The 16043-nt window shown below is 36.0% G+C and overlaps 1 protein-coding gene across 4 annotated transcripts in view; it reads right to left on the minus strand.

The window, feature by feature from the left end:
- The window catches only part of LOC111146914 (MYC binding protein 2, E3 ubiquitin protein ligase), a 257881-nt gene that overhangs the window by 40457 nt on the left and 201381 nt on the right, over positions 1–16043 (minus strand). For all 4 annotated transcript variants that reach the window (XM_022502672.1, XM_022502671.1, XM_022502673.1 and 1 more), the window contains 7 exons: positions 12647–14290; positions 11384–11553; positions 10402–10646; positions 8121–8288; positions 3013–3170; positions 1260–1459; positions 270–419 (listed from right to left, as the gene is read on the minus strand). In XM_022502672.1, coding sequence (XP_022358380.1) covers positions 270–419; positions 1260–1459; positions 3013–3170; positions 8121–8288; positions 10402–10646; positions 11384–11553; positions 12647–14290 — 2735 coding nt within the window. The remainder of the gene's footprint in view (positions 1–269; positions 420–1259; positions 1460–3012; positions 3171–8120; positions 8289–10401; positions 10647–11383; positions 11554–12646; positions 14291–16043) is intronic.

Genomic DNA, 16043 nt, shown 5'->3' on the forward strand with positions numbered 1-16043 from the left:
TCTTTATCTGTCTTATGTAGTACTGTAACAGTATATACCTTTCAATTCATTGTTTCAGGACAATAATGTTTAGTGAGACATCAGAACTGAATGACCGTATCTTTGCCAGAGAGAAAAACATGTTGCTCATAGCACTGAAATTTTACTCTTGCCTTTAGGTTATATAATCTATGAATGAGCTCATGCATATTATTGTATTATCTGAGGATGGTTCTACTCTTCTATAAAAACATGGACAACCCCACCCCCACCAAAAAAATCTCACTTACTTGTTCTGCATTTTCTTTGTTTGTTTTATTTTCCTCTTCCTCTTCTTCTTCTGGTTCCACTGGAGCAGGAGTTAATGATGCCACAAAATGCCACAGAATATCATGTAGAGAAGTTGTTTGGATGACATTACACAGAAGCCAGTTGAAAGCCTGAATAAATGATGGTTAAATGAGTCAAAGATAAAAAGAAAATATATGAGTAAACATGTATTACCAAGTATTCCATGGACCAAGTATTTCAAGTAAAGATACTAAAAACATCTGACCTTCATTTTACCAAAAACACACCAAACTTGAAATAGTCAATAATTTTGGTTCCCAATTAAAAAACATGATAAGGAAAATAATACTTATGAAATGCAACGCAGAAGTATTTTTTCAAACCACTTTTTACTTCAAAGCTTCATCTTCATATTAATTTGTTGAAGCACATTTTTTCCCAACTTGTATTTAGGATAACACAAAATGTTTTTCAAGTTCTATACTTAAATGTATTTATATTGTTCCCACCATCATTGAAATGGCAGGTTATTTATTATACTCATGACAAAAAAGATTAAAAATATATAAAATACATATAAAAATATGACAGATAGCAATTCCATCATTTCCAGAGAATAGGCTCAGAAAAGTTATTATAGTTAAATTTATAACTCAAAAGCCCTACTTGTCTTCTCTTTTTCATGATTCTTCTAACTGAAATGATGTCATTCTTACAAAAAGTTTTTTTAAAAAAGATGCTAACAGGATTAAAACAATAAAGCACTACAGAAATAAATTTCTTGAGAGTGCTTAAATATGGATCTCTATATTCGTTTATATTCATAAATGAAGAGTTTAATTTTGATGTGAACATTTGATATTTCTGATTGGCTAGTGTCTCTTAATTTTTTGAAATTTCTGTTGGGTAGAAAAGGAACTAACATTAAAGAAAATCATCAAATGATTTGTATGATCAATGAATCAATAACCCCATTAATGTATTCATACCTCCATGGCAAAAACTCGGCAAGCAGATTTCCTTAGGGCCTGTTTCATTGCTATTTCAAGACCTTCTAGATCATGATGTTGTATAACAAAAGCTAAAACTGGCCATTGAAAATTTCGTTCTCCTTTGGAAAGAGAACTGTGGGCTGAGATTAGCCGGGAAAGCTCAGGAGATGGATGCCTCAAGAGGGAAGAACCAACTTCTATTTATTTAAAAAAAAAAAAAAAAAAAAAAAAAATTAACTTTCATTGACAATAATACGTACAATTAATATATTTAAGATGGTATTGAAATAACAGTATCTAGCTTATTCACTATAGTATTTTTCTTCTTCTTTTTTTGGATTTGTTTTGCATGTGACACAAACAACTTCAATTTTTACTGAGGCTGAGAAAGATTAAATATACATTTTCTTAAGATTTTATTTATTTGTCAGAGAGAGAGAGAGAGCAAGCCTGGGAGGAGGGGCAGAGGGAGAGGGAGAAGCAGGCTCCCCGCTGAGCAAGGAGCCAGATGTGGGACTCCACCCTGAAGGCAGATGCTTAATGGGCTGAACCACCCAGGCGTCTGGAAAGATTAAATACCTTACTTTCCTAAAATCATGTAGCTATTGAGTCATCAAACTGAGTTTTGAATCCAGGGCTGAATCTTAAGTTCATGGTTTCTAAAACACTCTTAAAAGCTAAATGTTGTATTTCTTTTTCCCTAAATGAAATCTATATAAGATATATAATTACCTATGTATAAATACTAGATTAAATCTTCATTTAAGTGGGCTACCTGATAAATCACCATATTATCCTTTTCTCTTGGATTTCTTTCTTTATTCCTGACACAGAATCAAGCAGCTCTAATTTGAGGCTACTGATACTAACTAGTCCAGATTATTTAACTTTTCCGATGACTAAGAGCTACTTGTATCCCCACATTATCTATTCAGAGTGGAAGTAGCTCCACTATAGAAGCTCTATAGAGTTAGAAGTTTCTATTGGGAATGAGAATATAATTGTGAAAGTAAGTCATGGGAACCACTAGTTCACTGAAACTTAGTAGAAGGAATAATGGTGGCAACATGTGGCTTAGAAACTAACAAGTAAGATTTTATTTTATTTTATTTCATTTTATTTTAAAGATTATTTATTTATTTATTTGACACAGAGAGATTACAAGTAGGCAGAGAGGCAGAGAGAGAGAGAGGAAGGGAAGCAGGCTCCCTGCTGAGCAGAGAGCCTGATGTGGGGCTCAATCCCAGGACACTGGGATCATGACCTGAGCCGAAGGCAGAGGCTTTAACCCACTGAGCCACCCAGGCTCCCCTAAAAGGTAAGATTTTAAAGGTCAATTTATTCTTGAATTATCACTGGATGCTCTCTAGGTCTCTTCCAACTGAGATGCAAAATTTAGACATGCATACTGTTGGGTGTGTCTCAAAAATGAATGTCAACCACAATTTAAAATTAATCCATTTCCTTTCAAAAACTAGATTTTATTTTTATTTTTTAAAGATTTTATTTATTTGACAGAGATCACAAGCAGGCAGAGAAGCAGGCAGAGAGAGAGGAGGAAGCAGGCTCCCTGCTGAGCAGAGCCCGATGCGGGGCTCGATCCCAGGACCCTGGGATCATGACCTGAGCCGAAGGCAGAGGCTTTAACCCACTGAGCCACCTAGGTGCCCCCAAAAACTAGATTTTAAAAAAATAACTGCAAATAAAACCATTTGGACCACATAATCTTCCTTTTCATCTTTATACTCACCAGTGTCTCCACTGTTAACTCTTCTTCTAGGAATGGCTTTCACTCGTGCAGGTAAAATGGAGTGTTGTTTATCATATTCAGAAGCAACAACTGAGTATGATCTTTGGAAGACAGTTCTCTTTGCAAGATCAGTATCGGTTATGGGACTAGTTTCCAAACTGCAGAAAGAACAGAATGACCCGGTAAAAACTTAGGAGAAGAAGTGAATAAAGTGAAATTATATTTAATTTACAGTAGTATAATATACAGTAGTATAGTTTCTCGTGGAAAAACACAAATTCAAAGCCAACTTGACAAGCGCTCTTTAACTCACAATTTGATCTTTCCAAATGCACTAACATTTTGATTGATTTAAGAACCTATGTCCTGGGACGCCTGGGTGGCTCAGTTGGTTAAGCGGCTGCCTTCAGCTCAGGTCATGATCCCAGAGTCCTGGGATCGAGTCCCACATCGAGCTCCTTGCTCGGCAGGGAGCCTGCTTCTCCCTCTGCCTCTGCCTGCCACTCTATCTGCTTGTGCTCACTCTCGCTCTCTCTCTCTCTCTCTGACAAATAAATAAATAAAATCTTTAAAAAAAAAAAAAAAAGAACCTATGTCCTAAAACTTCTGGTTTTCTTAAATCTACTTTGCATTTTTAAATGAAAAAGAAGAAAAGGTATTAAATGTTCTAAACTCCTTTCAGAATCAAAAGCATTCTGGTGGAAGTTATGTCACGATATTTAAGAAACCTAGACAGATATATTCATAAAAGCACAGAAATAAAAGAAAATAGATATGTACACACATAACAAATTGAAAAGTGAAACAATTCAAGGTTCCTTCTGTGCCTGAGTTTTCTATTACATTTCTCATTCTTGGGAAGTGCTGCCCACAACCCCTTCTAGAACATGGCCACACTAAGTGCAATGAAAGGTAACAAACTGATTTTCGGTGTAGAGTTATAGTATACTGACATTCTGGAAGAACTCAGTTTAAGTAAACTAACAATTTTTCTATTTACTATAGCAACATTAAAAAATACTTGAAAAGTTACTAATATAGTAATATATTATACTAATATAATACTGAGGGTTTTTATAAAAAAGAGAAATACCTTTCCTTACTTCCTCTCTAAGACAGATTATTCTTTCATGTGTTTTTTTTTTTTCTGTTACCTCATGCCAAATAGGGACAATTTTACTCACTGTGAGTTCTGGATTTCTTTTCCAACATTCAAGCCAGTTTTGAACTCTTATGTCTGTCAGTCAAGCTTATACGTTTTCTAGAAACTAGTTACCTCCCTGGTGTTTTCTGTACTCACCACCTCTCTAAGGGTATAGACATTCTCATTTGAACAGGCTGTAAATACCTCATATAACCTAGGGTGGTAAAAGTGCCTGGATGTCAGCTTGGGCCAAGAGGTTCCTGAATGACCAGAGAAGAGGGTCTAATTTAATTTAACAGAACTAATTTAATTCACTTTATAAATGGTGTTACTACAAAACTCAAGACCTTTGTTGTGCTTTCAGAGGAAGTTTATCAACTTGAAAAAAAAAAAAAAAAAACAAAACCCGAACTGTTATACAACCTAAAAAGAAAATGACTCGTTCTTATAAAAATGGTTATGCTTGTAAAAAAAAAAAAAAATTCAAAGATAACCACCACAACCTCGGCTACTTTGCATCAGATAACTCCCTGTTTGTGGGGGTCTGTCTTATATACTGTAGGTTGATTAGTAACATTCCTCACCTCTCTACACTGGGATGCCTACTGAACTAGCCTAGTTATGGCAAACAAGGATGTTTTCAAACACTGTCAGTTGTCACCTGCAAGGTAAAACCACCCTTTTACACCCCCCCCCACTGATTTAATGGAATCATTATTCATTATCTTTTGTAATAGCTTGAGTTTGTCATGACTTTTTTAAAGAATAGCTCAAAGATGCTATATTCCCTGAATTACTATATGCTTGGGATGTCTCAACCTGGCTGAATATAAAACACTTGAGTCATAGTTTCTTTTATTTAAGATTTTATGAAAATTACTCTTATGTGTAAAGTATATAATCTTTTAAATGTGTTTTTCATGCATTTATTTGATTAATCCATAATTTAGTTCTAAGATTCCCAAGACATTTTATATTTCAGTATGTTTGATCGATTAGGTAAAACTTTCAAGGTAGTATTTTCTTTCTTTTGAAGCACTGGAGACATTGTTTCCTTTTTTTCTTTCATTCAAAGTTGTTCAACAGAAGTCTGAATTCAATCTCAACTTTTCCTTTTGCATAATGACTTCTTTTTCGCTGCTCAGATACTTGAGAAATTCTTACGGTTTTTTACTTGGAATTTCAGTAACTTAACCAAATTTTTTTTTTTTTTAAGTTCTGTTATCTCTCATAGTCACCTGCTATAAAATTTTCCTTTTAATCTAGAAATTCAATACTTATTCATTTGGGGAATTTTTCATATAGCTTTAGATATATTTTTAATTATATTGGTTGGTTTTTCTTCTTTAAAAATACTAGTCATTCCTCCGTTATTTATTAAGAATTCATTTATTTATTTGATGGAGAGAGACACTGAGAGAGGGAACACAAGCAGGGCGAGTGGGAGAGGGAAAGAAGCAGGCTTTCCGCTGAGCAGACAGCCTGAGATGAGGCTCCATCCTAGGACCCTGGGATCATGGGCCAAGGCAGAGGCTTAACCCTCTGAGCCACCCAGGTGCCCCATAGTTATTATTTTTTTAAAAAAGACTTTATTTATTTATTATCTGAGAGAAAGCATGAGCAGGAGGGAGGGGTAGAGGGAGAGGAAGAGGCAGGCTCTTCACTGAGCAGGGAGCCCAATGTGGAGCTTGATCCCAGGACTCTAAGATCATGACCTGAGCTGAAGGCAGCCGCTTAACCCGCTGAGCCACCCAGGTGCCCTAATACCAGTTATTCTTAGGTTAGACTGTCCTGTTCCCATGCCTGTTTTTTTCATTCTGTTATAATTATTTGTCTTTTACTCTTTACTTACTATGATTATCTCAAATATTACCTTTACGTCAGTCATTCAATTTACTATCCTAAATGTTTCTAACTAGTCTTTTTTTTTTTTTTTAAGATTTTATTTATTTATTTGACAGAGAGAGAGATCACAAGTAGGTAGAGATGCAGGCAGAGAGAGAGAGGGAAGCAGGCTCCCTGCTAAGCAGAGAGCCCGATGTGGGGCTCCATCCCAGGACCCTAGGATCATGACCTAAGCCCAAGGCAGAGGCTTTAAGCCACTGAGCCACCCATGCACTCCTAATTTATTAGTCTTTTAATGGTATCGATTTGGTCTTCAGTCTGTCCTCTTAGCTCTGTGATACATCCTTTTAATTCATTCTGTTTTTTAATTCATTCTCACATTGTTTCATTAAATATATGTCATTATCAAGTTTTCCAGTATAATAGAGTACTTATAGAATGTTCTTTTTTTCCTTGAGAGTTTTCTTTCAGTTTGGGTTCTTCATCTGACTCTCATGACATACTATTTATTTCCCTTTTGATAATATTTTAAAGTGGGCAGCTCTGTCTAGTCTTGTGTTTGTTCTGATAAAGTATCAGTGGATTTACCTCAACTTCCTTTTCCACACTATTTGACACCTGCTTTTGTTTTTTTTTTCCCCCCTTCCAGAGAAACATGAGATTTTACTGAATATTCTATATCAGAAACCATTCCACTGAGTTGGGTGTGTATCCTATTCCTGTGGCAGCATTCCCTGGCACCTTGGATTCCTGCTTTGCTTCAGCATGGAACTGTGGGAAATAGGATTCCCTAGACTTCCACTTTCTTCTGACACTAGTGATGATGTTTGGGGCTTCTATGTTAGAGGGCTTCACCTTGACTATGCCAGTCTATGATACACAGAATATTCTTTAAGATATTCCAAGATATATGGAAACTTCTTTTCATTGTCTTTACCTAAACGTTTATGCCACTTGATTTTGATCCTAAAGGGTAGTAACAACTCAATGAATCACATTTATCAACTAGTCTCAAAATGGTTTCTAACTCTTTAAGAAAATCTATAGAGATACTTTATTACCTTCAAAGATATAAAAGGCTACACTGTACTCTTCAGAGAAACTTTTTAAAAATCTCTTTCTTCTTTAGAGAAAATTTTAAAAGCAGCTCAAAAAAAACTCTGATGAATAATCCACACAGCCGGGGCGGGGGGAAGTCGCAAGTATTTTCAGTGGAAAAACACTCATTTGGATATATGAGTTCTACTGTCTGTATTCAACTCTGTTATAGTAGTTTATAATAATAATAGCATAGTATTAACACAGTGGCATACCTGAAGAAGTGCATTCTTTCTTCCTTCAGCAAATGTCTTCCTGTCCAATGATAATGTGTTTGCAGTTACTCATGCCTGATATCTTGACACGATCCTAAACTTAACCTTTTCATTAGCCAGTTAGCCAACAAGCCACACTGACTTTTACTAGAAAACATTTCTATTATCCAACTTTTTTTTTTCCCATAATCATTGCCAACATAATCCAACTCCACACACTTAGTGAAAATCTTTGACTAAACTTATAAGCTTCTCAACTGACACTGTTGAGACTATATTTGCATTTTTATCATGCGGTTTCTCCTCCAAAAAATCATGGTGGTACCCTAATTCCTTCTGCATTATATTTACATGCTTTTATTCAGTTTTCAAGAAGGTCTTTATACTGATGTTACTACCATACCTAAGTGAGGGGGAGAAGACTGTATACAATATTCCAGTGAATTCAAGATTTATTTTTGGTACTAATTCTCCAATGAAACTTTCTTTAAGGATTGCCTCAAACTGACATTTCTCTAGTCTGGTTTACTATAGCACTTAATAATACAGTATTATACAACAGAGTCCTTCATTATTACTTCCATTAGTTGATCTCTTCTCTCCAACTAGTCTGCCTCTGCTATCAAGGACTTTGTCTTATTCGTGTATGTATGCTTTTTCTTACAGCTCTAATAGTTAGCAGAGACTCAATGTCCTTCTTGAGATGGAAGGACATAACAAAAGAACTTCTAAAGCATTCTTTTCTAGTTCAAAGTCCTTCTACCACCAAACACTGCTATTCAACAGAGAGGAGAGAAGTGAAATACCTTGGTGGCATAGACTTCATATTGCTCTCTGGCTCTTCAAATACATTAGGACTTGCATCTGGTGTCACGGATATGTATGGGGCAGGTACAGACGTTGAACGTAGGTATCTCATTTCATCCTGGAATAGGTTGTCATCTTGATAGCCCACAAAATTTTCATGATGATGCCTGCATTAAATCAAACCCAGTGACTTCAAGTATGACAGCACCATAGATACTTTTCATTTTTAATCTCTTTCATAAAAGTAAAAGCAGCACATGTAACTGTAAGGGTGAAATATTAAAACAATCATAGATATAAGTAGGAGGAAATAAAAGTGACAATTTTATATATAATTATTCCAGGTACTACAAATATTTCAAATCCAAAATTGAACTCCTTTTATTTTGAGAACTTCTCTATCCTCTAGTGTTTTGATGAATGATCCCACCAACTATCCAGGTGCCTGGGCCAAAGTATCTTGGTGTTGTGGTAGGCCTAGTCCTCAACTATGACCAGTTATGACCACTCAGCCCTATGAATATTAGGTTTTCTCTCTTCTGACTCCCTGTCATCATTGCCTTGGTTCAGGCTCATGTTTCTTGCATGGGCTATTGAAATACAGTCACCATTTTTGGTAGGAACATATGTAAGAATCAAATTTGAGAAAGTTTAGATCCATGAAATGTTCCACGGGGTGGGGTGGGTGTAGGTGTCCATTCCCCAGAAGGCTAAAAATACAAAATCCATATTATGGTACAGTGGCATTTTTTAAAACATGTTTTACAATTTGATTCTTTACTTTTTGAACTGGAACAGAGAGTTGTTAACCTAAGTCTACTAAGTGGTCTGACTTAAGCTAAAGATTTATTGCATTTGGCATACTAATGATCTCCACCTCGGTCTCAAATGCATTTAGTATCACATTCCATTTTGTTTCCTGTTTGTTTTATTAAAATAGTAAGTACAAAACTAAAAAAAAACCCCAAACTATATAATTCTGCTACAGAGAGGACAACATCACCAAAATGGAACTATTGGTTGGTGAGCCATTCCTGCAGGCAATTTCCAGAAATCTTCATTTGACAACTGTTGAAAAGCAGTCTGAATTTGGTATATTAAAGTCTGTTTACAATGCCAGTGTATAATGTATGGAAGTATAGGCTGTACAACTCAAGTCCAATACAGGAAAATAGTATACTATTAACAGGTTTCCCCCACCTTCAGTTATACCTTTTACGAAGTTTCCATGTTTGAAGCAGAGTGATCTTATAACTACAAATCAGTTTATGTATTTCCCTGTTTAATATTCCTTAACTGTTTTCCCTTTGGGATAAAATCCAAACTTAGCATTGACTGCAGAGCCCCACATTACCTGGCCTTAGGTAACTACTTCTGGGGCATTTCCTATGTTTCTCCCAAAGGCCAATACTTTCACCAGCCTCTGATTCCTTAAATGTGTAATGCTATTTCATGTGCGTCTTCACGCTCGTGCTTTATTCTGTGAGGAACTGCTTTCCTCTACCACCTACTTGATTGATTCCTATATATCTCTCAAGACTGCTAAAGTGTCAGATCCTTTGGGAAACCTTTCCTGATTCCTTGGAAAGATAGGTACTGCCATCCTTCAGGCTCTAACAGCATTCCATGCATACTTCTATCACAGAACTCCTCACAAAAACATTTTAAATGTTTCCTTTACGGGTCTGTCTTCCCACCAGAGTGTGGAGCACCTGAATTGTATTATATTTATGTATTATGTACATACATATACACATACATATACACACATATACATATATTATGTATATGTACATATAATGTACATGTACATATAACATATATGTACATATATGTATTATATTTATCTTGGTGTCTTCAAGGTCTAGAACAAAGCTGGTTCCCAGCTAACTAACATTTAAATACTAACAGAATGAATACTTTAAAAAATGAAAGATTTCAATAGCAAATTTTTTTCCACTATAGCACTTCCAACTATTAATAGACTGAAGTCAGCTTTCCAAAAAGTAAAAGACAGCTGTTGTCTTAGTTTCTAAGTCATTTTTGCACTAATAATACAAATTGATACAGCGTTTACATTTTTTTTTAAAAATACCTACTACCACAAAGTGTATATCCTACCAGTCATATATTAGTCAAAGCAACTCACAAAATACATTCCTGGAGGTCTTTTATTGTACACAAAAGGTAATGTAGTGTGGGTATTTAGAGCACGATATTAATCAGCAATGGCTATTAATCCCAAGTGATTAAAAACAAACAACCACCAAGTTATATTACCTAGCTAATGTCTGCAGGTAGAGACAAGGCATTTTAACAGGAAGATCCTCAGAAATGCCCTCTTTCACGCTGGGAAGATGAGACTGAAATGGCTTTGCAGGATGATAACACAGAATGCTTGGCTCCGCTGCGCTGCTCAGGGACAGCAGGAAGAGCGCGTTTGCTTTAATCACCTGGTGAGCTTCCATGGTGGGCAAGGCACGAGGAGTCTTGACTTGCACTGGCTTCCTCCTGGATTGCTTGACCTGGCAAAGAAAACTCTGCAGTGATCTCCTCCTACTTGGATTCAAATGTCAATTTCTTAGCCCAGCTATTGTGAGTTCTAATAAAAATTACTGAATACTTACAGAATGATTTTAAAATAATAATAGTGATTACCAAAAATAACATTCACTTCATGCTTTTCCTGAACTGTCTGAAATTATTTTATTTTGGACACAAACTATTTCTTTCCTTCCCTTGGGAAAATTTAAATGTAATTATTTTTTAAAGGGTAAATAGTGTGTGCGTGTGTATGTGCATTATATGTTTGGCAACATTTTAGTTAGGTATGCCTCTAGTTCCCATAGACCTAAAACATAATTAAGGGTTTAAGACAGAGAGGAGAGAGTGGAAAAGGAAAAGGAGAAGGGAAAAGAGGGGGAGTTCAGAGAGATAAAGGTGAAGAGGGAAAGCTATGTACATGTATGGAGTAGTATACCATTAACAATAAAGAATTACATAGTAAATGTTTGTCAGTTAGGCATATATGCCACAGGTTAGTTGTCTTGTATTATTTAAAGATATAATTTATTTTTGTAATTAAAAAATAAAATAACTAACCTAGTACGATATTAAACTTGTATATTGTTCCTATTATAAGATAATCTGATTTTTAATATTATTTCTGTGGAGTTATCTAATATTGCATGATGATAAAAAGGGATTTTTATAAGATTGATTCTTATCATTAACAGTATAGCCATAACAGAATAAAAAATACCTTCTCCCTCGCAGCAGCCTGTTTTTCACGGAGGTATTTTTCTCTACAGCGATCACATACCAGATACCAAGTGCTTCCTCCTATGCCGCCATCACCACAGTTACCAGCCCATCCTCCACAAAAATGTCCAATGCTATTGTAACCTTGTCCACCAGCATACCGGCCACAACCTTGAAACAAGCACAAGAATACACTTTAAGTGTCCTTAACAATCCAATGCTTGACACTTGTACATGAATGACGATTTACCTTTGCAAAATAAGCAAAATACTGAAGCAAGTATCTGACTTTTTTTTTTCCAGGCTATTAACTGTATCAGAAAACAGCATGCTTGGCTAAAAAATAATCAGTTAAGGAATGCCTAAAATACTGGAGATACTCTATACAGTTAGGGAAAAAGAAATTTAAGATAGGGGTACATTTATGTTTACTGACATATGCCAATAAAATTGGACAAAATATTCTGTAGGAATGGTTTATTTTAAGAAATCATATATTTTATAGAACATTTCATGTATAATATGTAGAAAGAAAAAAAATTTAACCAAATTCAAAATAGGTGAATTTTGGAATACTTATCAATTACTACAGAAATCCGTACATTTATCTAAAATATAGTCTTCTGGGGACCTGGGTGGCTCAGTTGGTTAAGCGACTGCCTTTGGCTCAGGTCATGATCCTGGAGTCCCAGGACTGAGTCAGCATTGGGCTCCCTGCTCAGCAGGGAGTCTGCTTCTCCCTCTGACCCTTCCCCTCTCTCATGCTCTCTCTCTCTCTCTCAAATAAATAAATAAAATCTTAAAAAAAAAAACCCATAAAATACAGTCTTCTGATTAAATAGTTGAGATGACTTCAATAGGAAAATGACCAGGGAAATCAGTATAGTCTAATTTAATTTGCAATTTTTAATAGGAAAACACTAAAATTGAAGGAGACCTAATACTGGGACCTCTCCTATGTATATGGACAGGTCATTATTTCTGTTGTGTTAGATACCTTAACAACACCCTTTGGGTAACACATAAAACATTTAAAAAATAAACTATTTCAGAATATGATACATTAAGGTCCCATTGTACTAGATTGCCTTACTACTATAAGAATTTCTTTACCTATTTTCCACAAAACTGATGCTGATACACTTTAAACAGTTTCCCTTTACTTTAACATAATTTATAGAGCAGCTCAACTCAGAAGTGACTAAGTTCCCTTTTTTTTTTTTTTTTTAACACAAAGTACTTACAGATTCAATAATATTTTTACCTGGGTGAGCCTGTCGCATGTGATATGTCACTGGGTACGGATGGGATTCTCCACACAGCTCACAGATGGTATCTTTCTCTGGTCCTCCCACTGCCAGCTGGGCCATCTCACCAAACAAATTACCCCTGGGTCGAACTTCTGTCTTTTCCTTTTTCTTTTTGTCTTTTTTGGCCTTCTTATTTTCTTTTTCACACTCTTTCTTTTTAAGGACTGCACAAGAACCAGGACTTGGAAAAATCATATTCTGGGAAGCTGCTTTGATAGTAGCCAAAGAGATGTCTTCCCAAAATGCCACTAAATGTTGCAAAGTTAAGGGAAGAGGAGATTTGGACTTCATCGAGTGGTGCATGGACATTTCAAAAGTGGCTTCGGTTTTCCCATCCTCACATTTTTCATGTAGAGGTGGTTCTTTAAGCATAGACAACACCTTATTTTTGTTGATACTACCCATTTTAGATATATCTGGTCCATGAGGTGCAATATTAAACATATTCAGTGCAGATGATATCTCCAATGAATGTCTATTTTTTAATTTGGTTTCCTTTTCTTCTGTAGGCTGTTGGCTGTTTAAACTATTTCTTATAGGAGCATGTTCTTTGGAAAGTTCAGGATTAAACTTTAAGAAAGAAGAACAGGCCATTGCATCGTGGACTATGCCTTCATGCCACAGGAAAGAGGCAAAGACTGCTCTGGCACACTCAGCTACGGAAGGGGACATGGCTTGCTTGGCTGGCTCTAAAGGTTTAGATCCATCTCCTTTAAAGAGAAAGCTAGATTTTTCCTTTTTGGGCCTGGTGTGCCTATTAGCACATTTTCTACTTATTTTGGGGGATGCTCTCATTTCCTGTTCATCTTTCAGTGGTGCTTTTCCTATGCTGAAATGAACTTTATTGGAACTTTCATCGATACTCTTAAATTCACTGCTTTCATCACAGGTGCTATCTGTTAGACTATTTGTTTTCAAAGTACTTGAAGTGCAGACCTCAACCACTTCACTGTGAAGGTTTTCTTGTACCACATGGGGAGAAGGAGCTCTATTTTCAGATCCAGGGGAATCTTTAGAATCCTTTGGTACCAGTTTTGGTTTTGGTGACGTTGATCGTCCCCTTAATGGTTCCGTGAGGGGCATTTTCTTCTTGCGTAGGGTATCTGGGTCAAGTGTGTAAGAGTCTGATTTAGAACGTTCCCGAGGAGGATCAAGTTTAGTTTTAACAGGAGCAGTGCTTTTTTGAGGTAGATTTTTATCATGTGGTGAGGAGGAGCGTGGAGAACTAGCACCAGAAGGGCTAGACCTATTGGTTGGGAGAGTCTTTGGCTTAGGAGATGATGACCGAGAACCTGGCCCTGGGGATTCAGCTCTAAAGCTAGAAGACATCTTCCCATCAGATTTTAGTGTCTGCAAGGTGTTATGGTTGGGGGACAAGGACCTACTATGAGAGTCTGACCTCAACTTTGCAGCATCGGATTTCAACATAAGGGATTCACTAGCTGATAAGCCTTCTGTACCCCTTGGCTTCTTCTGATCAGCAGTAGTCCGGCTCATACGTCCATCAGGTTTAAGTGATCTGCTGTGTTTAGAGGGCAGTTCTGATTTTCCTGGTGTAGAGACTGGTCTAGAAGATGTTGAGATAGTTCCCCGGTCACCTGTATGGTCCATTTCATAGTGAAACTTGTTAATAAAACTATAACTTACTGACAATATAACCACTAAATAATTGAATAAAAACAAAGCTAAAAAATGTATATTGTCATAGACAAAAATACATAAAGAATAAGGAAAAAAGGGAAATATTTCTTGTAAAATTTCTGTTGCATCATTACACAATTTCCACCAAAAACTATTTTCATGGATGCATAACAGACTGAACAAATACCATCTATGCATCAGTATGAATCATCCATGATACCTCAATCTCAGCCCTAGTACAATTATTCATTAGAATTTGAATGCAGGGGCAGACTAGAAAGAAAAACCATAACTATTTTCTGAATAATAATTAAAACCCATGTATTTTAAAGTATAAAGTAGTTGAGCTAAATTTCCAGTAGAGTCATACCTCACATCATTATTAGGGTAATGGTAGAGATCATACTGAATTAGGAAACTGGATCTATATATAGATACACTTATTATTCTCAAGTACACAAATACATACAATTAGGCCGATAAAGAGCTGCTTAGGAAACACTAGTGATTGGATTAGAATTTATAACTAATATATGAATGCCTGAAAGTTAATATTTAATTACATGTAATTCAGGCAGTCTATTGTTTATAAACAGATTGTATTCTAAAAGTTTATTAAGTTCACTAAGTTTAGCTGGTTAGAACTTAGAGCTTGTGTCTTCCTGGAAAAAAAATGGTGGGATCCTGAGAGTTAGTAGTACAAGTCTGAATCATGGGGCCCTAAAATAAGGAGTCAAGAAAATGACAGAAAAAAGGGGATTAAAAAAAAAGTCCCTCTTTGCCAGGCAGAGCACTAGTTGTTTCTATAGGGACACCACTGTTCTTGGCGTCCTGGCTCTCAGGCAGTGCCTCTCCTTCCTCATGTTCTCCTTTGAGGCCTTAGAGCCAGGCTGTCTTTGTCACAGGTAAGGGTCAATCTAGAACATTACCTTTCTTCCATAAAATAAAAACTTCTACCTTTAATGCACATAAAATTAGTTATCAGGAGAAAAACAATCTGATTAAAGTGATTCAAGTGGTATTAAAGACTAAAAACCCATAAATCTTGCTAGAAGTATTTATATTTTTTGAAAAAGGGTATGTGGTAAATTGAGATGGATCTCTTAACTGGTTATACTGCAGGTATTTCTCTCTCTCTCTCTCTTTTTTTTTTTTTGAAAAAGGGATGCAAACAAATTTGGATAATGTAGGAAATGTTTTTTGGCTGGCCTGTGTGTGTGTGTGGGGGCGCATGTGCAAGTGCACATAGGTGTTTGTAGTCAATACTCTAGTTGTCTAAATATCAAAACAATATTTCCATAGAATTTGCCCTCCTAATGGAAGGTCCAGAAGGACCGGTATCTTTGTCTACTATTTTTCAGTGATATAATGTCAACAATGGGTCATGGAATATAGCATGTGCTCAATAAATACTTTTTTCTTCTGTTATTCCCAAATTTCACATTCCCTGAAAATCCACTTTTTATAATGACGACTCCCAAGGCCACAGGGCAGAGGTAACTATAGCTACTATGGAGTAAGGGTCAGATGCTTGCAAGTCTTGTAATTCTGTAGAAAAATAATGAAGTATGGCAAATAGCCTCTCTAGAACATATTAATGAATGGAACAGTTATTTTCTGTGAAACACGTGTCGAGAATAATTATTCTCACTCTTTGAATGAGAGAAATACACTAAACATAATGCTCTTCAGTTTCTACAGTTCTTTATC

The sequence above is a fragment of the Enhydra lutris genome, unplaced genomic scaffold (assembly GCF_002288905.1).
Source record: "Enhydra lutris kenyoni isolate GAN:26980312 unplaced genomic scaffold, ASM228890v2 scaffoldscaffold15, whole genome shotgun sequence".
Lineage (NCBI taxonomy): Eukaryota > Metazoa > Chordata > Mammalia > Carnivora > Mustelidae > Enhydra > Enhydra lutris.